At 41.4% G+C, this 26931-nt stretch overlaps 1 protein-coding gene across 1 annotated transcript in view; it reads left to right on the forward strand.

The window, feature by feature from the left end:
• Positions 1-10851: 10851 nt before the first annotated feature.
• LOC308405712 (histone H1-like) overlaps positions 10852-26931 on the forward strand; it is a 160907-nt gene continuing 144827 nt past the window's right edge. The window contains exon 1 of the mRNA XM_080896424.1: positions 10852-19004. Coding sequence (XP_080752550.1) covers positions 14043-14429 — 387 coding nt within the window. The 5' untranslated portion in view covers positions 10852-14042 and the 3' untranslated portion in view covers positions 14430-19004. The remainder of the gene's footprint in view (positions 19005-26931) is intronic.

The following is a 26931-nucleotide window of genomic DNA, read 5'->3' on the forward strand; positions in this document are numbered from 1 at the left end:
TCTACAAACATTTTCAAGGATAGCATTTAATAACTTCACAGAAACTCTTCACTGACTTATTCACTTGAAAAGGTTGAAGTGTACTACATACTTGTTGTTTTCTGTTTATCACAGCAAGATAACACACCTTCTGTATTGGCAACAAAAATGTCTAAACAATAACTATGAGAGTGATGACAGACGATAATGGCTTTTCTGTATGCTGCTTGTCTATGTGGTGATGCTGAAGCAGTTGCTCTGGTGCCGAGTTCCACATGACTACACATTTGTTACATATATACTAAGAAAAATCATACATCGTTAGGTTCTCACCACCTGGTGTGCTCAGTTTTCATATTCATGATCTTGCATGTGTTGTAGTATGCATATATTCAGCTGGCTGAGATGCACATGCAAGTCTAATATCTGGTGTCCTGGGAAAACAACTGAAGGTGCAGAGCAACAAAAAGAAGACACAGCAAAATAGAGGGTTAACTCTGACTTGATCATCATAATAATTGTTCACTTTACCTCAATTAAGACAAGCGTGCAGTGATATATTAATCATACAAACAGCTCAACAATGTTCAAACACAGATTAACTGAATAAATGTCAGGAGAATTTATCATCACTCTTTATTTACTGATTTTGTCAGTGCTTTCAAGTGACCGCTGGGATTCACAGTCTGATTCTTTGTGAAATGTTCTGTGCTTTGATCTACATCAATTGCAAACTAAACTTAGAGAAGCAAAACCAAGCGATATCTAACATCACAAAGAAATATCTCAAGAAAAAAAAGCTTCCTTTGCAGCTACTGTCTATATGGAAGAAGAGATTTTAGATTTTACTTGATGCTGGATTCAGTCCATGACTGATTTATGGCGGGCTTTCTGGGCAAAACTCTTGGCGCAGAAGAACTGTGGAGAGTGCTACTCAATGTAAATTGGTGTGTGAATGGGCACTGTGACCTTTGGAGAAGTCCTCCCTGGGAAAGTGGAGAAGTGTTCACTGATCTCGTTCTGTGTCCCCTTTTTTTCCCTCCAGTGCCTTCAAAAAATCCTTCCACAGCAGAAATGCTTGCGACGCTGTGATTGACAGAATAAAAGTGGAGAATCTGATTCTCTGGGACTCCTCTGGTCCTTTGTCTTTGAACCGACATGACACAAGGTCTTGACACTCTAAAAACACTGCTTAGAATTTGACTTTTTTTAAAAAGAAGATGTGCCAAGCTTCATTGGTAGAAAGTGGCTTTGGCAGAAGGCGTCAGTGAGTGATGGCCCTCATGTTCAGGCCCAAGCATTTAAGGCTTGCTGTGAAAGGTTTCTCACTGTGAAGGCAATGAAAAAGCTGCCTTGAGAAAAACATTTCTCTCAAGGTTTTCCAGAAAGACATGTTTTTTTTTTAAGGCAGTTGCATAAGCACATTGCTCTGCTGATTGTGTTGTGATAAAAATCACAAAATTCAAATGGGGATATACTCCCAGGATACACTAAATGAAAAATGTGGGTGACAAAAAGTATTTTATATGCAAAATATTCCCAAGAGCTTGCATGCTTGTACATGTCAAATGCATTTTCAAATAATCACTAATCTCATGCTATGGATTCTGTTGTCTTTCAGATAACATTTGACATGAGTTTGCATCATTCCTGTCTTGGGATGATGGGCTGAGCTGCTAACTAGTGCCCTAAAGGGACAGAAATGCACCTGTAACCCAAGACTGCAGCAGGTGTTGGATGCTGAGCCTGCTTAAGGAGGCCAAAAGTGCCAATTTCCCCACAGCAAAGATTGACTCTGAGAGTGGAGCAGTATAATTCTAGCTTCAGGCACCACTTCTGGGTGGCTGCTTCCAAAAGCTTAGCTTCAAGATGCACTGCTGGTCTTCCATCCAAGTAGGATGCATTTCCCTGTTGAACTCAGTTCCCTCATATTTTTGACTAAGAGTGTGGCTTCAGTTTGCTCCAAATGGTTTGTGAGTCACACAATCTTGAACCCTTATAATTTACTGCCAGAGAAAAATATGTTTAACTCATTAACATCCATATGGCAAAATTAGCTTGACTATGGTGTCCAGTTACACAGTCTAACTGTCAGCTGAATAAATATTTTAGTTTCTTTTTTTATAATAAGTATTTTTAACTAGCTGTAAGTAACTTTAGGAAGGAGTTCAAATTAATATGAGGTCACAAGAGATCTGATACAAGTTAAGGTCTGACTTGAACCACAAACTATAGAATCACAGGCAACGTTTTCATACACAAGAGAAAAAGATATCAAGTAATTATAGGTTTGAAATACAGAAGTCATGAAGCAGGAACATATATTCTAGCTATTGTTACACAAATGTGTTCAAAGGCAAACTCAAAAAGACATCTGACCAGTTAGGGTGTGCTTATTATTCATTCATCAGACATACTCACCCATCAGAGGTCAAAGGCTGTTCACAAAATGTGGCTCTTTTCAGTTGTCTTAATGCAACTGTAAAATAAATCAAACTGAATTAAACAAATGTAGTTATTATACAGTGGGGCAAAAAAGTATTTAGTCAGCCACCGATTGTGCAAGTTCCCCCACTTAAAATGATGACAGAGGTCAGTAATTTGCACCAGAGGTACACTTCAACTGTGAGAGACAGAATGTGAAAAAAAATCCATGAATCCACATGGTAGGATTTGTAAAGAATTTATTCGTAAATCAGGGTGGAAAATAAGTATTTGGTCACCTCAAACAAGGAAAATCTCTGGCTCTCACAGACCTGTAACGTCTTCTGTAAGAAGCTTTTCTGTCCCCCACTCGTTACCTGTATGAATGGCACCTGTTTGAACTCATCATCTGTATAAAAGACACCTGTCCACAGTCTCAAACAGTCAGACTCCAAACTCCGCCATGGCCAAGACCAAAGAGCTTTCGAAGGACACCAGGAAAAGTATTGTAGACCTGCACCAGACTGGGAAGAGTGAATCTACAATAGGCAAGCAGCTTGATGTGAAAAAATCAACTGTGGGAGCAATCATCAGAAAATGGAAGACATACAAGACCACTGATAATCTCCCTCGATCTGGGGCTCCACGCAAGATCTCATCCCGTGGGGTCAAAATGATCATGAGAACGGTGAGCAAAGATCCCAGAACCACACGGGGGGACCTGGTGAATGACCTGCAGAGAGCTGGGACCAAAGTAACAAAGGTCACCATCAGTAACACACTACAACGGCAGGGAATCAAATCCCGCAGTGCCAGACGTGTTCCGCTGCTGAAGCCAGTGCATGTCCAGGCCCGTCTGAAGTTTGCCAGAGAGCACATGGATGATACAGCAGAGGATTGGGAGAATGTCATGTGGTCAGATGAAACCAAAGTAGAACTTTTTGGTATAAACTCAACTCGTCATGTTTGGAGGAAGAAGAATACTGAGTTGCATCCCAAGAACACCATACCTACTGTGAAGCATGGGGGTGGAAACATCATGCTATGGGGCTGTTTTTCTGCCAAGGGGACAGGACGACTGATCCGTGTTAAGGACAGAATGAATGGGGCCATGTATCGTGAGATTTTGAGCCAAAACCTCCTTCCATCAGTGAGAACTTTGAAGATGAAACGAGGCTGGGTCTTCCAACACGACAATGATCCAAAACACACCGCCCGGGCAACAAAGGAGTGGCTCCGTAAGAAGCATTTGAAAGTCCTGGAGTGGCCTAGCCAGTCTCCAGACCTCAACCCCATAGAAAATCTGTGGCGGGAGCTGAAAGTCGGTGTTGCTCGGCGACAGCCCCAAAACATCACTGCTCTCGGGAAGATCTGCATGGAGGAATGGGCCAAAATACCAGCTACTGTGTGTGCAAACCTGGTAAAGACCTATAGTGTTAGGTGACGGCTGTGTGCGGACAGGGATAGGACCCAAGATGCAGACTCCAAAGCCAAACTTAAACCAAAACAGCTTTAATGCTGAACGCAAACATAACATAACTGCAAAAAACTCAAATAAACTAACACCGGTGGACTGGCAAAAACACACAGCAAATAAACGGTAGATCGCGACATGGACACAGAGAAACACAGGGCTTAAATACACAGAGGGAGCAATCAGGGAATGAGTAACAGGAGGGAAAAACAGCTGGGGCAAATCAGAACTGACGAGACAAAAGGAAGCGTAAACTGAACACACTGAGATAAGACAGAGACCTTCAAAGTAAAACAGGAAACACATAACACAGACTCACATGCAGGCACTACAGAGGGAACAGAGACGTGGGACCAGGGCAGACACAAACACTGACTGAACACGGGGATATAGGAACTAAGGATACACAGAGACGCGAACTAGACAAGGGGATACAGGTGATAGGGGAGACAGAGCAACTAAAGAAGACAGAGACATAAACCATAAGACAGAACTCAAAGAAACCAAAGACTAAAAAGTCTAAATAATATAATAAACTCAAATACCCTGGGTCAACGACCCAGGCATCCTAACATATAGTAAACGTTTGACCTCTGTTATTGCCAACAAAGGTTATGTTACAAAGTATTGAGTTGTATTTTTGTTATTGACCAAATACTTATTTTCCACCCTGATTTACGAATAAATTCTTTATAAATCCTACCATGTGGATTCATGGATTTTTTTTTTTTCACATTCTGTCTCTCACAGTTGAAGTGTACCTCTGGTGCAAATTACTGACCTCTGTCATCATTTTAAGTGGGGGAACTTGCACAATCGGTGGCTGACTAAATACTTTTTTGCCCCACTGTATCTCCAAATTCCTCATATTAGCAATAAGGGGTCAATGTTGTCCTTGTGTCTGTGTGGCTTCTCTCTGGTACAGTAAGAAGGCATTTAGTTGGCTATGAGTATGAGTGGTTGTCTATCTCCCTGTGTTAGCCCTGCAATAGACTGTCGACCTGTCCAGAGTCTACCTTATCTCACGCTCTATGACAGCTGGGGTAGGTCATAGATAAGCGGAAGATGGATGGATGGTGTCATGACCGGCTAAACCGGAGGCTAATGGACTCAAGCGCAAGAACTGCACAAGGACAGCAGTGTGGTCCTTGTGGTTCACACACACAAACACACAAACATGAGTCTTATGGTGGAGAGGGGATAAGGGTCGATTGCTTGCGGCACGCAATAACGGTTTCCACTGCACCGGGCAAAGTGCATCGCCAGTGCACCAGCGAGGAGTACTGTCATCGGTGAGAAAGAAGGAGCCATCAGAGAGTGAGCAGGCAGGTGTTAGTTTGAGGAGGACGATCAGTGAAGGAAGCAGTTGAGTGTCCGATTGGTTAAGGAAAGAGAGATAACCAACGTTCTGTGGAGAAAGGTGAGTATGATGGCTAAACCACCGGCAGAGGCAGACACTAGAGATAATGAACACATTGTTTGTTCTCAAAGGAAATTATTACAAAAGGATCAGCAAAGAGACTGGCCTGTTTAGCACACTGAGTTAAGTGATAATCTGACAAGGTCTGAGTGGCTGAGCTGGTCCCTTTGCACTGCAGCTGATTAAACTGATGAGGCACAGGTGGTCCAGCCAGGGAGTGGAAAAGGCTCCAATTCCACCCTAAAGGGGTGGAGAGCTTCTGCACTTCCAAGACAAAAGATCAAAACACAGATAGACCAGTGGCAGACAGTAATGGGTGGCTGGATGAATGAATACGAAGCCAGTGCAGAAGTCCCAAAAGCAGCAATTCAACATGAAATGATGATTTGATACTGCCTCTAAAAAGTCCAACTCCAGGGAAGAACTTCATCTATAGCTGGTTTGGCCCTTCACAACAAATGTACAGTGGGTGAGTTATTTTTTTTGTGTAAATCCCTATATTTGGAATTTTTCAAGGTTTATAGTTAGGTGTGTTAAAATGTCAGGTGTGCCGACACGAGTAAATGTAGCCAACAGCTGTCTGCTGAGCTCTAAGTCCTCTAATTTAAGTAATTGAGCTGGACCTCTCCACTGTGTTTGTGGCGCTGATGGCTTTTTAATGGAAGTAATGCAACTTGCTGTGAAGTATACTCTCACAAAGAAGTCTGTAGTCATGTTTTGGTGTGTGAAAATGAAATTTTAATAGTCTGCGTTGTACTCATAATACACTTAATAGCTGCAGCTTGCTAACTTGATAGTAATAGTTGATAACTTAGCATTCCACCCTCTCATTTAAATATGGTCTGTCAATGCCATAAGGCTCAACTGAAAAGTTTTAAAGATCACAAATGTCATGGTGGTCACATCCATCCTTCATATTCTTATATTCAAAAGTACATGTGTACAGAATAGATTCTTAAAAACATGGATTTAAAATAAACTCAAATGCTTATCATCAGCCTAAATTACAGTTTGTATTTAATAACATCTAAACTTAATCATCTCATGTATAACATTATTAGGCCTATTCATTTTTGTTATTTCAAAACCTACTGAGTCATTCTCAACGCTCACACACCTAGTGATTCAGATCAAATCAGAATAATAAAAGGCGTACCTACATTACAGATTGGTCTAACCAAAAGCTAACACCATCACGCTCACTGCCTGCAAGGACTCATTATTAATGTATTATGCAGAAATGAATACCGGATGCTGGACTCTTCAATTTAAGGCCTGTAGAGCATACGCATTAGTATCCTTCATTTGCTGCACTGCACACACATCAATGGGAGAAAACAGTCTTCTAGTCCTAATGAACTGAATGGATCAAATTCTGTAAATGAAAACAATATATATATATATATATATATATATATATATATATATATATATATATATACACACACACACACACACACACACACACACACACACACACACACACACACACACACACACACTATTTGGATCTACATTTGGTCACATTTAAGAATATTAATGTAGGAGACGCAGTGGCTGTCAACAAACAGAATATTTATTTTGAGTGATTACATTTCATATATTCATAAGGAATAAATAAGTCAAAGCAAACACCTGCACCTCCTCAGCAGTGATTGTAAAGTAACTGCGCTAACAACAAAAGCATCCATTTGACTTCATTGCATAAAGAAAATGATTTATTATAGTGACCACTTCCACAAGTCTTAAGCAAAAGCAATTTAACATTGTAATGTTGTTAGATTACCTCTGAAAGCAGCATATCAGAACCCAGAGAGATAATTTCAAAGCACAACAGGAGAGCTCTGGGGAAGGTGGAAAGTAATTTCAGAATAAGTGATCAGCTCATCTGGCTATTGGCAGATATTACACTCGGGAGATTTGACTCAACCTCGACAGTGACAATGCAGGTGACGCGTATTAAGAGCTGTGCTGAATATTTCACTGTGATCTAAGTTTGATAATGAATAAAAGTGACCTGCAAGGCCATTGTGCATTCTCACCTAAACGTCACACTCTGTCAGCAATACCGGCTATGCACAATGACATGCTGTGCCCTGCGGCAAAAGAGAAGAAAAGAAGTAAATGAAAAAAGAAAAATAGGCAGACACTGGGCAGAAGCAGAAGGCTCTGTATTCAGAACAAAATGTTTCACAGTGCAGTGATGGAGGTGAAGCGAGGTCTTTACTAAATCGAGAGGGAGGCGGATTAAGTAGCATTTTTGACAGGCCAAACTCTCCAAACAGATACATATTGTGGTATAAAAGAAAAGAGGACCAAATATGTTATTTAATTCACAAACGATTAAACGTTTTGTTTTGATGTGGGTGAAGTTAATTGGAAATTCTAGTCAGTAAATTAGCTTTACGGCTTTATTGCTGAGCTGTGTCCTTTTTACCTTGACTACAAAAGGAAGAAAGGGAACATCATAGGTTGTAAGTCCCTCAACTACTATTCATTCAGCTGCCTGATAATAAATTGGAACTCAAGAGGGGTTATAAGGTGTTATAGGCTCAAAAAGAAAGTGTGTCATGTAAGGGCCTGGCTTTGCAACTTGTCATCAAAAGGGGGTTGGGGGGGAGTACAAATAAAATGAGAAATTGCTTGCATTACTTGAATGATAAAGTATAGTGCCTATATGCTCAAGTGTGTGTGAATTCTTGAAGTTTGGCTCTGCTGAATGAACTTTTTCTCATCCAGCTTTATTTCAGGCTCTGCAAGGGAAGTCTTTGGTGATGACAGAATATTTTAGATTTAGTGAAAATGACTTTTGTAAGCCACTGAAGAACGTTGCATAGGCCCCCAAAGGATGGGAAAACAGACAAAAAAAGTTTACTTATTGCATCTGTAAAGTTGAAGCTAAGCTTGCTCTGTAATCTGTGGAATATTTTTAATCTACCAAATGTTGAAATACATTTTGATTTAATTAGCAGAAGTCTAACTCTTTACCCTTATCTACATTAATAATAACAACGTAATTCTGTCGTCATCACTCTGGCCCAATCATTTTCTGGCCCGCATTCTGTGAACCAGTCAGTCTCTGTTTCATGTGTTTCTAATGATAGCTAGATCAATTTATTTGTTCCCGTCAAGAAATTTGATTACAGCAGAAATCATTACACATTTGTATACACCATGTCAGTGGCGTGCAGTGACTTTTACACAAAGGCAAGCAGAAATGACCTCCGTTGTGCTGCCTGTCAGTACCCCACCAGGACGTCTTCACCTTTCTGCACTCCATCCTGGCTGAAGACTTAAATCGGTGTTAAATGGATTAGCATTACTGCTTCAGTATATGTTTAAGATTAATCTCATTATAAGTGCTTTAAAAATTTTTTTAAAAAGTATATTAAAATGTAACAATAGCAAAAAACGAACTGAATTAAAAAGGCTTGAGCATTGGGTGACATGGTTAACTGTCAACATTTGCTAGATTCAGACATTCTTATAAATGCTAACCTGAAAGTGCTGGTGAGCCTGCACCTGCTCAACTTAGACCGAATATGGTCAGAGCTGCTGTCTCCTCTCCATCATGGTTACGCCATTCCTTGTTAATCTACTATAGAAGAAACCGACTTTTTCATAGTGTATGCTGGCCAAGGTGTTTAGCAAGAGGAACCTCATCTGTTACGATGTCAAATGACTGAGGCTCATTTACTCACTAAATGAGTAAAACAAGTATTCTGTTCAGGAACATTTAATATTTATTATTTACTATAATTAATGCATGTGTTGGTTGTTGCTGTGGTTTGTCAGCTGTGTTGTTGTTGTCTTCTCTCTCTATCCATCTTCTTCTCCATTTTCCCTCTCCCTCCCCTTCTGATAACTTTCTCTCCAACTTCTCTTTCATTATTCTTTTCTTTTCCATCTCCCAGTCTTGTCCGCTGTAATTGTAAAAACTCAAAATAAAAAAACTCCTAATAAAGATCTAATAACTATTAAGAGGACCATTATAGCAAATGCCATAATGGTCCACTTGGAAAAGTTAATCTGTTGGGAATTTTTTTGGCCTTCATGCTAGAATTCTGGTTGCTACATGGACAGGACAGGACAAAAAAGAAAAGAAAAAAATGAATCAACAAAAAACATAAAGCACATGATGAGGCTTTCACTCTCCTTGTATTTTAAGGACGATTTTGGCCAGCTTGGCAGCCTATGTGTTGCTCGTGTTCAGAAGTTTGATGGCTTGAGGAATAAAAGACCATTTGGACCTGTTTTTGGTGAACAATGGGTGAGCAACAGCACTGTGCAGATGGTAGAAATTCAAAGGAGGAGGCAAGTGGGTGTCTCAAATCACTCACAATGTTATTTGCCTGGTCCCTATAAATGTTTTCTAAGCTTGGTAATGCAATTCCCACCAAGTTACCAGCTATCGTTACTGTCTTTCTAATTGCATTTTCCACAACTCAGAGGCAGTGTCATTCCACCTGTCAGGTCTCATTCGTGCAACCTGCATCCTTCCTGCCTCCAGCTCATTCTGGCCAGTTAGAGATCCTCATCCAAGTCTCCACCTGCCACATTTCTTCCGCTACAACCAGTGTCGAGATTCCGGGGGGTCCTGACCTACTTCTACCACTTTGGACTCCACTCTGCTGTGTAACTTGGCGTAATCACCAAACAACTTTTTACTCAAACTCTGTTCTTCTATAAATCATGTCCAATTCTTTCGAATGATCTGTCCTTATTGAACTGATTCTCGGGACATTTGGGGACAGGAAAACAACCTTTGAACACAACAATATTTATAATTTGATACAGAGGTCTCATGAGCATGAAGTAATAGTTCTCATTTACTCCTGGTTTTGGTTGCCACCAGGTGCTGAGGGAAATACCTAGCCACTTAGCTGCTGAATGCACCGCTATGTTCACCTGCCAGTTTCTAATCGTGTTTGCTGGACATTTGATAGTGGGCAGATAAGGGCCAGTTGTTTTTAGACTGCAGGTGAGTGCACCATCTGAAATTTATATCACAGCAGTGAGAGTGTACCAAAAGAGCAAAGTTGAAGGGACATAGAGAATTGGGTATATTGAATATAACTGCAGTCTGGTAAAATATCTGTCTTTGTTAGTACAAATGTCTAATGAATCAAGCTTCTTTAATGCATGGCTTCTTTTTAATCTAGGGAAGGAATAGGCAGCATTTCTATCAAATATATATATATCAATTAAGTGCCAGCTTGACCTCACAATAATGTACCTTGACACTGCACAGTGGTTGAGACCTTTTAAGACTTTGAAATTAAATAACATTGAGTCTCTTTAGTTTTTCTGATAAAAAGATCCAACATCCACAACTATAAAGACAATTTTAAATGTCAAGCTGGTAAGTTTTAAGTAAGTTTAAGTAAGTTTTCACTTTTATGTTGAGTACTACTGATAGTTTAGATTGTCAGCTCTGGATTATGAAATATACCAGCCTATCTTTCTGAATACAGAGCTGCATTTCCTTCTTCCCTAGGTTTTCTGCCCTTTCTCTATAATTTTTCTTTCTTTTGACCACATGGGCACTGTTAGATTTGTATTGTTGATTGTCATTTATGCTTAGAAATATTTACTTATATATGCTTATAGAGTTTTGTAATTAGTTGTAGATTGGTAGAGGTTTTGATCCTTGATAGTCTGCAAACTTTGTGTGTATTAGACAGCACTTTGGGAGCATGAGAGGTCATACCGTGTCTTATTGTTTTATGGTAGGATTAACGTAGTTGCGTCTGTTCTAGTCTAAGTGCTCTTTGTTTAGATGAACTGCAGGACTTCCTCACCGTGTTATCTAGGATGAACCATCTAGGGTGAGGGGGAGGCTACCCTCTTCCTGACCAAGGATGTTTGACCCTTTGATCAGCAGGCCACACACACACACACACACACACACACACACACACACACACAGGCAAGGTACTCTTTGTGTATGTAGACGTCATATGTTAATGAACTTATGCATATTCATGTAACCTCAATAAAAGGACAGTGATACGGGAGAACGGACGAGAGCTACTGGGGTCAAGCAAAGGAACGGTGCCTGTCCGGTTCTCTCCCGTGCACGAGTACCATGAAGAAGTTTGCCTACTTGTGTCTTGCTTGCAGTGTAATTATGTTGTCTTAACGTTCCAGCGAATAGGTTTATGCTACAAACCTATCATTAATTGGTCCTTCGATGCCGGAGCCCTGGAATCGCATTCACCGAGGGGAGGAGAGGCACGCTGAAAGACTGACGTCAGCCAGGAAGTTCCTGTGGATTCGCTGTATGTCTTTTCTCCTCGATGAATGGCGATTGGCGGGATTCGAGGCTGATATTACACGCTAAGCAACACCGAGTAAGTTTGGAGTCCAACTCTATAACTGTACGTCTTCGCCGCTCAGTGGGGCGTTGTCCGTGGCCGCTTAGTGGGGCTAAAATTACGTCTTCGCCGCTCAGTGGGGCGTTGTCCGTGGCCGCTCAGTGGGGCTAAAATTCGCCGTCTAAGTGGGGCGATGTACAAAGCCGCTCAGTGGGGTTTTTTGTACAGAAGCATTAAGTCGCAGAGTTGCGCAGTTCGAACTTTTTTTGGTTCGCCGTCTTAGTGGGGCGAAATACAGACCGCTGTGTGGGGTACTGTAGTGAGTTCTCCACCGCTCAGTGGGGTGTTGAGAAGTTCCGCGGGGTCCAGATTGTGCTGGACAGTAGGCCTATTTTGTGTTGTTGTCATTGTCGTCGTCGTCGTTGTTGTTGTTGTGTGTGAGTGTGTGCGGAGCAGAACATGTGGTCTGTGACACCGACTGTTGTTGTTATCATGGGTTTCTAAGCAACCAAGAGTGAGTCGGAGGGAGACAGACGTTTGTGCTGGACTTTGCTCCTGGCAGCACAAAGTATTTATGTAAAAAAGAGAGAGAGCGACGGCTCCACAGCTGCGCGGGTTCACGCGAGCGCGGTCACGCGGACCTGAGCCGTGCGGTTAATCGCAGGCTTATAAATGGAAGAGATTCAAATGTTAGAAGTTTTCAGAAAACACACCAGCCTTGGAGAGCTGTGGAGAAGGCCAGCCCACATCAGCAGCACTTAAGATATGCTCTGGTGAATGGCTTTCCCCCCACCCCTTGCTGACACAATGTTTATTCTTTAGCTTGCCCTGATCGACAGCAGCCTGTGTGCCAGACCATAGATTTAATTGAGGTGGATAGTTGTTAAAAGTAATCTACATTAAGCTTGTGGTTGCTTAAATTCAGTACAATGACATGTGAGGTGAAGTGTTATAGGTAAATATTTAAACTAATGAAGTGCATAGAGGCACTTGACCTGTGTGGAAGACGGTCGTCTTGTTATGAGCCATTGTTGAGATATGGAGCACACCTGTGAAAACAACTAATATGCTCAACCCTGTATGAAACATCTAAAAATACATGATGGAGAAGCTGTGTTGAATATGTAAGTGTAAGACTTTGCCACTGTGGGCAGAGCATGCAACTACTGTGTGATGTCGCGTTGCAGTTTTGTTTTTGTTTTTTGAGCTGATGAGCAAGCTACACATTATCAGATCAAGAGCTGTCTGAGAACTACTCAAAGAGAGGGAAACAGAGAGTGTGCAGCGTTTCCATGAGCAGTTTTTCTGCACCTTGACTCGTGTGTGTGTGTGTGTAGCATCAGCATCATGTTTTTGTTTATTTGTTTTGTTGGATTAAAAATAATTAAATAAACTGGTGATCATGCTTATGGATCACCATGGCACATATCTCCAGCCATATGGTTTATTTATGCAGATGAAAAAGTGAGTGTGAATGTGTCTGACATCACAGTGTTTTTGTGCACTGTGCAAAAGTGATTGCCTCTGATTGTGAGTGAGAGCGGTGATTTTGCAGACCACCAGCTATTGTGAAGGAAAAAAAAGAGTGAAAAAGAGACAAATTACATTGTAGACGAAGAGAAATAATCATAGGAAAAAGGTTTTGTGTTGATCAGCCGAAAGACAACTACAATGTCATTTTCTGCTTTTAAGAAAGGATTGTTCACACAAACACAGACAGAGAGAGAGAGAGAGAGATGTGTGTTGATTAAGCAGTGATGATAATAATGAACATGTCTTAGTTTGTCACTTTCAGGTGAAAAGCAGACCTGTATCAATTTTCCACATGCAACAGTCGGAAGAAAGTTATAGTTTAACATCATTGGAAACATGCAGGCCAAGTTTCTGGCTGACTTATTTACAGTGCCATGTGTTTCTCAACCTCACAAGCGAGCTCACTCCTCCCTGAAGATAAGAAATGCAGCTCCAAAGCAATAACATGATAAAGAGACAGCAGCAAGTCCTGAGCACAAAAAGTCCCAGCAAAGCAGCAGCAATGTGGATAAACAGCAGCAGAAGAAGAAAGCAAACCCATCTTCCTGTCTGATTGGTTGAATTTCACGGAGGGGCGAGCAAGATGGCAGCGTGAAGAGGAGTTTTTGTTTGAGTTCTCAGCACGAGACACTTATTTGACGTCTTTCTGGCCTTCGGGACTTTTTTGGAGATCAGCGCGCTAAACTTGCTGGATCTGAGGCCAGGGTCTGCGGCGGCAGCATGTTGAAATGCTCAAAAAGGACTGAGTGACTCGGGCAAGCCACATGCGGCTAGCGACATGAAAGAAATGGACCCTTCATGATGCGTTCAACGTGCCAGCGCTGTGGTGGGAAAGGCTCCATCATAAACACGCCCTGCGCCCTGCGCCGAGGTTCAGGCCAAGAAGAAGAAGACGATGACTTCCAAGCCCAAGAAGGTCGGCCTCAGCGTGGGCGAGCTGATTGTGAAAGCCGTGGCCGCTTCCAAGGAGCGCAACGGCCTGTCTGTGGCCGCTCTCAAGAAGGCTCTGGCTGCCGGAGGCTACGATGTGGACAAGAACAAGGCCCGTGTTAAGACCGCCATCAAAAGCCTGGTGGCGAAGGGCACTCTGGTGCAGACCAAGGGCACCAGGACCTCCGGATCCTTCAAGATGAACAAGGCTACTGAGAGCAAAGCCAAGAAGCCCGCCGCGGCCAAAGTCAAGAAACCGGCAGCAGCTGCTAAGAAGTCGCCCAAGAAGGCAGCAGCAGCACTTCAGCTACTAGACAGGACAAAGCTGAAGGAGAACTGCCGGGACTGTTGAAGTGGGAGAGGACAAAAGAGTGAGAGGACAACAGAGTGAGAAGACTAGGTGAGAACACATAGGAATTATTTAATGTGGGAAATCAAAATTTGGGTTAGCAAACCTGGGGAAAAGAAAACTGACTGCTTAAGTTGGAAAATTGAGAAGGAGTCTGGATATATGCAAATATAAAAAACATATACATCATATACAAAATCACACACACAAGCAGAACATGCATTAACCCTACTAACACAAACACAAGAGAGCTTATGAAGATTAGACAACATCTTCAGCATGTGAGTCTGTTTATCATCTTGTCCAAGTCACTTAGTGTGATGCAAAGACCAGTGGACTCATAGCACATTAGTTAAGAAATGATTAAATAATAGCAGAGAAGTGTGTAGGAAAGGCAGCTTTAAGAACATGCTCTGCTGGAGATGCAGCTCCACAGACATGCATTAGACCTGCCTAATAACACAAACCCATGCAATGAAAATTAGCTTGTTATCTTTCATCAGTGTTAAAATAGTGTCAATTTAGCAGACACTTGTTATTAAATACTGAATTTATCCAATGCAAAAAATTGACTCTCCAGGTTGCAGGACAACAGTTTAACTTTTGTGGGAAAAAAGATCCTGGTTTGACCAACCAGTGATCAGACAATAAATTTAGTTGTTAAAATGGTAAATTGGGAGAAGCTTCCTGCTTGATTGAGGCAGCACATGTAATTTACTGTATTAGGGAAATTGTCTTTTGTGATACTATTTTGAACATGCTTTTCTGTCGTCCTGTCAACTTAGTGGGTTAATAGCTGATATGCAAATTAGTTGATCGGTTTTAGATTAATGAAAGGTGATTGAATTCTAGCACGAGTGAATGAGATGTGTTGGAGTTGTTGTGTGTTGAGTGGAGACTCTAAAACACTGAGTTTCCTGTTTTGATGTGCGAGTGAATCCTGTATTTAGATACACAACTCTGAATACATCAGAACAAACGTCTTTTGTGAAGTGCATGACAGCATGTCACATGTTTTATGATGAAGGGAAAAAGGAAAAATTGAATAAAATAGATCTGTGATTTAGATGAGTGAAGAGCACAGACCTGGTAATTAAACTCATAGCTAATAAGGCATTAAGGTTATGTTGTGTTGTGCAGCTGATGGTTGGTTTGGAGTGAATCTAGCTGATGATTTTTCTTTTGTTGTGAAGTTGAGCCTGCCGATTAGTATGATGGTATGATAAACCATGCTAATGGTATGATTTACCCTCCTGAGATGAGGAGTTTGTGTCATGACTTAACAAGGCCTTTTTATTTTGATACTTTCACAGTGCACTGAAAGTTTTGTTTGATAATCTCTGTTCTTTAAGCAGATCTGCACGTCGGGAATTAGAAGCGCTACACGTCGTCGAGAAAATTGTGCCAAGTGAGTTCTCCACATTTAAATGGGTTCTGGAGAAAGCCACTTATTGGGACAATTATTAAATGACAGTCCCAGTCCAAAAGGATTCAGCAATGTAATCCAAACTAAAGTTCTTCATTTTCTTTTGAAATGACGTCATTTTGCTGAGAGTGGAAACTAAATGCGACGATAGGTTCCACTATCAGCAAAGAAAGAAAGAATGAATGCATGAATGAGTGAGTGAAAGGAAAACAAAACTGACTGACTGGTAAAAGCTGACAAAAGCTGACAAGACTTTACTGATGTAACACGACTGTGTGAAGTTGACCCCCGCCTGGCAGGGGTGCAGATGAGTCTGTGTGTGCTTCCCTTTACAGAAGCAGAAAGATGACAGCAACACTCGAGGTTGCATGATGATTTAACCTTTTAAATGCCATTTTCTGTGTCTGTGCATTTATCAGGTGTGTTATTCATAGGCTTGAGTTGCTCACAGAGATAACTGTGACAAAGTATGCATACGCCTGCGCAAGCGCTAATATTTGCATTTTCTTTCCTTACAGCATGCCAGTTCTTCATGTGAATTGATGATGCGATTTATACCAGGACAACTGGTTGATGTTTTTTCCTACTACAGGATTTCTGGGTTTATGTGTGAGGAAAACTGTGTTTACGGGTTATGAGTGGTGATGCTGTTGCATTGTGTTGATGGGAAAATGTGAAGGTTACTTTGATAATGTGAATAACATGTGTGAAATTTCCTGTGTTGAGAACTGGTGTTACTTCTTTCCACAGCTAGGGTTGACTTTATGGTGTTTTTATGGCACCTCTGGAACCTGTTGACCTGTGTCTGACCTCTGTCTGACTACAGTCAATATGTATTGCTAATGTTAGTTTCTTTGAGAATGCTGTGGAAGATTCAGCTGAAACGGACAAGTGACATGAGTAAAACAAATAAGAGATACAGTGTTTCTGGGATAGTTTGATATGGGCTCATTAGCTGGCCACTTTTGAGCCCATAGTAATATATAAGTGGAGTGACTTTGCTTAAGAGCAGTCACCGATTACATTAATGTTGCCTGAGTACATGGGATGATCCATGTCTGAGGCGACTTATGAAAATAATTGTAGTTTACTGATTTGAGAAAACCTGCACATGACACTTGTCTTGCTGATGTTGAATGCTTCTTGTTCTTATGATACAATTGTTTACAGGTATGGAGTTTGATTTTACTTCCAGATTTTGTTTTCCAGGCCATGATGGTGTGTATGCAGGCTCCTGGGAGAGCCAGGTGTTAAGCAAACTTAATATGCAAAACACACTAACATTTTCATTGCAGGATTATAGGTCCAGGGTGGTGCTGCTCCAGGGGAGGAGATGCCCTGATGTTGCCTGGGATATGATCTAGCTAATCTTTTTCTTTAAGACAGGAATCCAGGTTTGGTGTGTTGGCGCATGGGTGTGTCCATGCGTCAAGAGGTGGGGTCCAAGGAGTAACATTAAGCAATGTTTACTATTATTGTTGCAGTGATTTGTGTGATTAGCCGTTTATTTACAAGTATTAAACCTATGCAAGTGGTGCATCCATGTTCAGATGAGGCTTTGATGGCCTATAAGTGAAGTTCACTGAACTAAAGAATGTGGTTTGATGATTGTTGACATGCTCTCCAAATAGAAGTTTTTCTTCTTAGCAAGGAAATACAGGTGCAGCAGTAATCTCCTGAGAAATCTTCAGAGGCCCAGTGAGAAGCGTGAACCATTCCAGGCATAGCCGACAGCCAGGCAGTGGTTGAGGTCAAAGGTCAAGCTGGTTGGGGCCCATCATGAGATCAGACCTTGGAGCCACAGCAAGGACCATGAAACTGCCTGCAAAATAGAGGAGAGGATCGTCCACAAGATGGGAGGCCAGGAGAGAGGCTTCAGGAGGATCAGAGATCATCTTCAGCACAGCAGACATCACACAGAGAGCTGTGCTACTGAGTTTCCAGGAGATTTTAAATAAAATGAAAGATTCAATATTGACGCTGAGAAAGACAATTAAGGTGTACGACGTGCTCTGCCTTAAATCTTCAGCAGCGTTGGGATATGAAAACTCGAGGGATGAGGGGAGCGTGCCAAGCTCCATCGACAGCGCAGAAGGAGTTCGAGGATGACGTCATGATTCTGTGAAAAGCACAGGAACCAGAAGCTATGGTGGTGATAACAGCAGTTTCCTATGAACATCACCTAATGCTGTGCCACTATACTGTGCATACGATGACACTCTGAAGGCTGCTGGGATCATAACAGCAGTAAGACAACAGAACCCTGCACCCTTTCCACAGAGGTGTTTCTCTGCAGAGCGTGGACAATTAAGGAGTCATAAATATCCCCCTCACAGGACGAAGGCTTGAATGAGGTGATGGGGGTTGGTGGAGGCCATAAAACTAGAGTGCTGAGAGGTCTGCAGCTCTGGAAATAGCTGAGACCCATGTTGACAAACAACAAAACTAACTGGTATGTTTGAATGTTTATTCTACATACATTTGGACTCTGGTCCTATGGACAATGAAACAACTGGTGTGTTTGAAAATGTTACTTTCTTAGTTTCACTATTAAATTAACAATTTCTTTGGTTGCTCGTAAGATGCAGTTTGCCATGAGATGAGCTCAATGAGGAATGGGATAACTGCTGATACATTTGTTAAACTGTGTACTTTTGCAATAATTTAGGGTAATTTGACATATGCTGAGTATAAAAATGTTTGCATTGAAACTGTCAGACATGAGGTATTCATACCTGGGAACTTTTCAGGCATAAAGGTCAAAAAGGGGGGAAATGTTAGATTTGTATTGTTGATTGTCATTTATGCTTAGAAATATTTACTTATATATGCTTATAGAGTTTTGTAATTAGTTGTAGATTGGTAGAGGTTTTGATCCTTGATAGTCTGCAAACTTTGTGTGTATTAGACAGCACTTTGGGAGCATGAGAGGTCATACCGTGTCTTATTGTTTTATGGTAGGATTAACGTAGTTGCGTCTGTTCTAGTCTAAGTGCTCTTTGTTTAGATGAACTGCAGGACTTCCTCACCGTGTTATCTAGGATGAACCATCTAGGGTGAGGGGGAGGCTACCCTCTTCCTGACCAAGGATGTTTGACCCTTTGATCAGCAGGCCACACACACACACACACACACACACACACACAGGCAAGGTACTCTTTGTGTATGTAGACGTCATATGTTAATGAACTTATGCATATTCATGTAACCTCAATAAAAGGACAGTGATACGGGAGAACGGACGAGAGCTACTGGGGTCAAGCGAAGGAACGGTGCCTGTCCGGTTCTCTCCCGTGCACGAGTACCATGAAGAAGTTTGCCTACTTGTGTCTTGCTTGCAGTGTAATTATGTTGTCTTAACGTTCCAGCGAATAGGTTTATGCTACAAACCTATCAGGCACATATTTTCTAATGGCGACAGATGACATTGAAGCCAGGAGGTCTTATCCCTCCACCTTGGCATATGTCAGCTTCTGCACCACTGCAACACTCACCTGTTTCACCAGGATCCGGGAGACTAGGCTTCAGTCTCTAACTACTTTCCACTAAACTGTCTGACTTTCACTCAGCGTCCTAAGGCTGTCCATTTCAGTGATTCAGACTGCAGCCTCTGTCTTTGTCACTGTCTGAGTGCATTTAGGGGAAGCAAGGAAGACACTTCCATTGATATGGCCTGCAAAGCACATTGCCAGCCATCAGGCAAGTCTGTCACACATCAGTGCTTCTTCTCAGTGTTGTACGGCATTTAAGTGCATGGGCAAACTCGTGTGCATATATAGTGCAAGGCTGCAATGTGAACAAACTGCAAAGGCTTTGGACTGAGTTTGTCCTTGTCATTACTATTACGTTCTAATCAGTGCATTTTGTTAGACACCTTCAACTTGGATGGCAAAATGAATGGTGTGCGAATTAGTTTGATGGGTAGTACACAGAAATCAGACTCTAAATCAAACTCAGAGCAACATTTCTCATAAAGAGTTCATTTATCAAAGTGTTAATGTGTTAGAAAACATTTAGCAAGCATTGCTTACACATACAGAAGAAACAGAACAACATAAGCGTTCAGTTGGAAGTCTCTTTCTCACCACCTGTTGAATGAAGTCCAATATTCACTGGCACTTTTGCCACACTTTAGTCAGCCAACTCCTCAGTAAAACAGCTGCCTCCCTCTGGCTTCCTGGGTGTTCGGATGTGTTCACTAGCCACTCAAATAATTTGGCTTGCCATCATTTCACACTGGGCAGGAAGCCTACAATCAGATTGTGTGTGCATGAATGTGGCTGCCCACAGTTAAACATGGAGTTGGTGAGTCAGAAGTGACTTAACAATATAGAACAGCAAACTAAAACAGTATGTAGAAGTGGCTAAAAGGAATCGAAAACTGTAGTTATCGTATATTGGCGATAACGCCACAGTTATAACTCCTTCTCTTTAACTGTAAGTCTGAATGCAGGTTTCTGCAGGTTCACATCTGTCTGATTCAGCAAAACACAAATGCCTTCATTGATTTCACCACCATTTGCCACCACTTTTCCTGGCACAAGGAATATTGAAAGAGTAGACGTGACAGATTCCCTGCAGATTAAACTAAAATCGAGCACTGCAATTATTACAAACCACTTGATACACCCCAGTTAAATTAATCTTTTGTGAATTGGATTTTTCCCCTATTCCAGTCTGTCTTTGTTATATATTTCATTATTTCTTATTATTCATTCATTATCACATTTGTAACTCAGTTTGAAACATGTGCTCCTTGTGGTGTACCATCCACATATTTTCTGTCTGCATTAAAAGTCTGAAGCTAGGAACCAGCCAAAGTCTTAAATCGCTAAACTCTGGCAATATTATGTTAATATAATTATGTAAAAATACAAATGTATGTGTTATTACTCACAGTTTATCTCACACACTAGAGAACCTATTACCAACTGATAACTGCACACAAATGTTATGTTCTATTAATTGTTGATGAGTGAACACAATCTGGTGTAAGGTCCCAGCTATATGTAAAATACAGACAGATAAAATATATGATGTCCATGTAAAAAGCAAAAAAAAAACAAACAAAAAAAACACACTGTGTGTCTAAATGTATGTTTTTACAAACTGATTTACAGATATTTAAACAAAAATCAACAAAAAAAAAAGCAGCCTAAGAAGACAAAACCAGACCTCCCTCTCCCCTCCTCCACTTGTCTGTGGGAAGGCGTTCCCAGGCCAGCAGAGAGATATAATCTCTCTAGCGTGTCCTGAGTCTGCCCCAGGGCTTCCTGTTAACCTCTTCCTTTGAATACTTTCCTGTATTTCCTCATTTCACCACTGACTCTTCTTGTCTTTTTCCAAAGGCACCAAACGCCTTCTTGGTAGTTACCCTCAGCAGTACAGCTGTACCTTCGCAGTTGTCTGGTAACTCTTCCCCATCACACAGTCTTTCTCAACTCTTCTCTGAATTCAGCACAACATTCTTCTTCTTCTTCAACTTTCACCACTAAATCCTTGCCTCTGCCTTCACCCTCTTCCTTCTTGATTTCCAAAGTCATCCTACAGACTAGCGTTCGATACTGCCTTGCTATACTCTCCCCTGACACCACCTTGCACTCTCTTCTCTCCTTCAGATGGCAACTTTTCTAGAGGATAAATCCAGCAGTGTACATTGTCATCCACTCTTTTACGTAACCCTATGTTCCTCCCAGTTTTTGAAGTACCTACCACAGGAATACTCTGGTTTGTGGCCCCACATGGCTGGTTTTATGTCTTTACTGTAATGTAGGTTTTAAAGATTGTATATGATAATTTCTTTTAATGGTTGATAAAGCACATAAGTTTGTTAAACTGTACATGTTTGGCTATGCTGTTAAACTTTGCTGGTGTGAAAATCATGGCCACTACAGTTCTATATGAGTATTTGCATACTCTTCCTGAAATTTGCACATGTAGTTTCCATACATTTATTTCCGGTTTTCCATGTTTTTTTCGCCAGCAGACCAACATTACGATGCTAAATAATGTCATTAAACCATAAATGAATGAACACAATTCCCAACAATGGCAAAATATTCCAACAATCCTTAGTTTCACATGATGAGATACTGTTAAAAATCTTTCTGCCCTCTCTTTCTTTATATATATTTCTGTAGTTTAGTTGTTAAGCATGGCTCAAAGTGTAAAGTAAATATTATTATAATTACATATATTAAGAAGAAACTTTAGATTGTGTCTTAAAGTTGGTGTAAGTATGGTGCAAAACTGTGCAGCTCACCAAAAGCGATACGGCATAAATACAGAAAACAGAAGATTTTACAGATTCCCATTTAAAACATCCTCATTCCCCTCCCATGTCAGTGCAGATATAAATTGCCACCCCTCCCTGGGTGATCTTACTATTCCTGAGTTAATGGGCCTTGTCTGTTCCTTCTTCTTTCTTTTAGCTGGCTCTATAGAGCCCCAAACCATCCCTGCTCCCACAGCCCACTCCTCTCCATGACCCAACCGCACATATCCTCCAGGGCACACTCCAGTGGGTCCCTGGATCAATTCATTTCATGCCCTTCACTCCGCAGGCCACAAATCTCTCTTTCATTCTTTTGCCATCTTTCCCTGTGTACACTATCGTGATCTGCTTGATGTACGTTGTCCCATTTACCGTGCCCGTGATGTCAATTTCTGATGTCGGCGCTTTGTTTGTATCTCCTCCCTCGGCTCCTCCTTTCATATCAGTTATTTTCTTCTTTCTTTCCTATTCCTTCGCTTCCTCTCTCACTTATCTTTTACAGCTTTCTCCCTCTTGCACAGCTCTACTATCTGTTTACCCTTCCTCTTTCTTTCCAAATCCCCCAATGTGCTTTATTGGCGTGTGCAATTCATTGCCAGCACATTTCTCATGGTTGAGGTGCAGCACCACATTGAAATATAATATAGAATCTGTCATGCAAAAACATTACAGGAAATAAATATTTATTCTCTACTCTTCATCGCTGCTGCCTCCATCTTCAGCTGTTCCCCTCCAAGACCCCCCTTTCTCCATCTTTCTGTCTCACTCTCTCTATTTTCTCCATAATTTCTTTGACTGCTCTCGTTCCAGCCTGCACTGGGTTAGGTCCAAACCTGCGCCTGTGTTCAGCCGGTGAGGAAAAGGCCCTTGTTTATCAAAGAAAAACACTTCTGAAAAATTGATGCTCCATATCAAAGACCTCGCTTCTTTATGAAAAAAAATAATCAATTTCTGTGGTGCAAGCCAGACCAAACAACCATAAAGCTGATATGTGTTCGGCAGTCTCTGTGGGAATGGTTGAAACACTACATTTAAGCAGATAAAAAGTAATATTGCAGAATGTGAAATGATGAAACACCAAAATTAATACAACCGTCAGTTGTCATGTATTATTTCACACATCTTTCTAAATTTGTCCTCAATGTCTTTGTCAGGGGCAATACATATGCGGAGAATCTGAATTAAAATATCAATTATGTTCACAAACAATAACGCAGGATTGGGCTCCTTGATTACATTGTGCCAACTTGTTTTATTGCACTTCTGTTTTTTCACAAGGAAAAATGAAAACACTTTGCTCAGGCTGAACTAAAATCAGTATTGAGTTAATTTGCTTTCTAAGGCAGACACCCACAAAGCAGCCCAAACAATTATAACCTAATCCTAACAGCAAAAGGCTTTGTGTAGCTATCTTAATTAGCGTGCCCATTCTTTATCTTGCTCTTTCTCCGTTGACTTTTCATGATTTACCTATTCCTTGATCCTATCTGTTATATTTCATCAGTCTCTCACTTATTCCTCTCTACCACATTGCCAAAGCTGATTACAATTCCATATTGATTTCTTAACCTTTAGGTCACATAGCCCAATCTCTCGACCTCATTCAACCATTTGAGCCTGTCTTCAAAGTACTGTAGGTCCTGGTTTCTCAACCCGCCCGATCAGCTGGTTGACACCGTGTGCAGTCATGACTGGGTCCTGAGTGACAACGAGGCACTACCTGGTAGGAATAAAAACCAGTCAAGTAGAGAGTTGGTTCCCACAGTGCCTGGAGCTCTGAATCAGCATTGGGATGAGCGAGACAGGACATCAATCACAGTGCCAGTGTGTGTCAGGCTTTCTCTCCGTTCTATGTAGTTCTCTGCAGAATCAACGCAGGTCATACAAATGAATCAGCGGTGCGATAAAAGCTGGATGACGAAAGGTTTTTAGGTCTTACAGGATGATGAATCTTTAGTGGAAGACTGGCTAATGAAGCTTGTTAGTTTGATTAGTAAGTGAGCTATGGATGAACTGCATGAATGTTTATGCATTGTACGCTATGCACATGCTGGTTTTTGACTCTTGATGTATGCTAATGCACTTGCGGTGTTTGCACACATGAGTGACTGATCCCCTCTCCTATAAATATGTTCAGCAGAGCTTTCACTAGCATTCATATTTGATACATATTCAGGGCACATCAATGTCAGCACGATATATGAGCACAAGAATGGCAAGGTATTTATGATGTTTGTCAAGGTATGTGTGCAGGTGCGAGAGTGAGTGCATCTGGATTAAGGAGATATTTGCTCTGATGCTGCCGTGTTTTCCCAGGCGTTTCTCTTCTACCTGTCCTTGTTACATGACTACTGCCTGTAGCTGGCACCACCTACAAGTCTGCTGTAATTAAAGTGTTTGATCTCCTTTCCTTCCCTGCTGAGCCACACATTTCCAGACCAGCAAACACTACACTATTGCCACCATGATCAATGACTGAAGGAGAGGCGAGAGCCACAAACTGACAGTGCAGAGATTGAACAAGGGGGTGCGGGCATGGTGGAAGAGAGAGGAGAGGGAAATAAGTTAAGAGCAAAAGTGAAAGGCACAGGGGTGAAGTGTGGGCTGATGAAATAAGGAGGCTCTATGTTGCACATCAGAAAAACATCATTACTGGAAGTTGGAAGGCTCAAGAGGCCACTCGAAACACATGTCCCCAAGCAAGAGATTGTTTGCTATAAATACAGCATCCCAATACAAATCATATGACATGTAAAAGGAAAGTTGATTAAAGTAGCTGGGAGGAGCGACAGGAGTGGTACCATCTGTCAAATTTCCTAAATTAACTTAGCAGTCACCTGCTCAAAATCTAAAAAATGCAGTGTACATGGATTTTTATTTTTATATCAGCAGCGTTATTCTAAAAAAAATGGCCACATGATTTAGGGGCCACGCTTTAAGACTAAAGCTTATCTAACATGCCTTGAAATGATGAAAAAATGTGGTTTTATGTTTCCCCTATGGGCCACAAAATTGATTTTTCTGAGCTATACTTACTCAGCCGCATCCACAAAGAGATGATCTAGTGACATTTATACAGTACACTCATGAGGCTCACATACTCACTCAGACACACATGTACACACATGCACGCACACACATACACACACCCCTCAGGTATGCAAACAGAAAGGTACTAGAGCCAGAGATACACACTGTACATAAAACCCACATCTGAACAAGTGGGTGTAAAGAGTAACAACAACAGCCAAAAGCAAATTTGTCACAATCTGGGAAAAAAAAAGAATTTGATCTCAGGTAGCACAGGAAAACAAATCACACATCCAAAAATGACCTCCATACCACAGCACTGCATTGTGTTCTGGTTTATTTGAGCATCTGGTTTGAAAATGATACGTTTTATGGCTCAGAAGAGGCCTGTGCTCAAACACCTATAAGTTACATCTCTCCCAAATTTCAAGCTTTCCTTTACATCCAATCCATCACAAGCCTGCATTTCTTTTCTTTCCCTTGCTTCAGTGAGGACCAGATAAAAAAATTTAAAAAAAGATGTCACTTTGGTGATTAGACATGCATCACGTACTTTCAAGATCCGGATATCCAAGACCAGCATGTGTTGGGTTAGCTTTCCTTTAACCCTTTAATCAGTTTTAGTCACCTAACATAAAACTCAACGGCTGAAAACCGTTTCATAAATTGCATTTTGTTTGTTTGATAATATGTTAGTGAATGTTTTTATTAGCTGATCGGCTCTCGTCTTGATTAATCTTTTTTGCTCATATTCATCAAGAGCATCCTCAAAACCTTGAGCTGGTTTCCAACAACAAAATTACATAACCATTTCAGTTTTTTTGTAGGTAAGTGTTTCTGACTGAAATACAGCCTGTATCTCTTCCTGCAGATTATCTATTAGGGCTGATGATTTCTCATCTAACAGCAGCATTGGGTAAACAGAAGAAGTTGTGGTGATTTCCATTCCAAGAGGCTGCGGAAACCAAAGCGAGACCAATGCACTTAACTGCAGGTGGCCAAGCAAACTGAATGCAGGCTCCATCACAGCAGCATGCTGATGGTGTTTGATGTATTTCTCACCGCTTTTCTTTCTTTGCACACACAAAAATAGAAAAGCACACACAGAACAAAGACAGGGCACTTGCAGACCTGCTCACACCCAAGTCATGTACCTTCCTTGTAGAATCCCTGAAATCTATCTTCTCCCTTTAATACACACACACATATCTTCCTCTCACCTCTGCTGGTGCTTCTGCCCCCATCCCTCTCTCTCCACTCAGCCTGCCAGCCAAACAGCCCACCCAGGCCCACATTCCTATTCTCCACAACTCTGCGGCTGGCTGACCTTGGAGCAGCGAGGACAGATCAGAGACAGACAGGCCGGGCGAAGGAGCCGCTATTCATCTTATGTCGGCATGCCAGCCTGGCCAAACAAGCTTGGGGAAACAATCCATAGCAAGGGAGAGCTGCAAGCATCACCAGCCTGAGTGGCACGATCTGTCAAATTACCTAAGCTCTCTGGACTGTGGCCCGTCTCCATGTTGGGAGGTTGGCTGCAAGCTTATGGCTTTGCACACAAATACACAAAAGCAGACATTAGGACTCCCCACAGCCACATGGCAACACCATCTTTTCCATGACATTTATTTCTGGCAAAGTGTTGCATGTCTGTTGTGCATGCTGTTTTTATTTTTGACCTTGTCTTATTTTAAAGTAGCTACACTATAGGTACTTTAAAAGCTGACTGAAATACATCTTTTTTTTTAAACTTTTTGCAAGGAGTTGCAAATTTA

This window comes from Rhamphochromis sp. 'chilingali' (assembly GCF_963969265.1).
Source record: "Rhamphochromis sp. 'chilingali' genome assembly, chromosome: 11".
NCBI classification, from domain to species: domain Eukaryota; kingdom Metazoa; phylum Chordata; class Actinopteri; order Cichliformes; family Cichlidae; genus Rhamphochromis; species Rhamphochromis sp. 'chilingali'.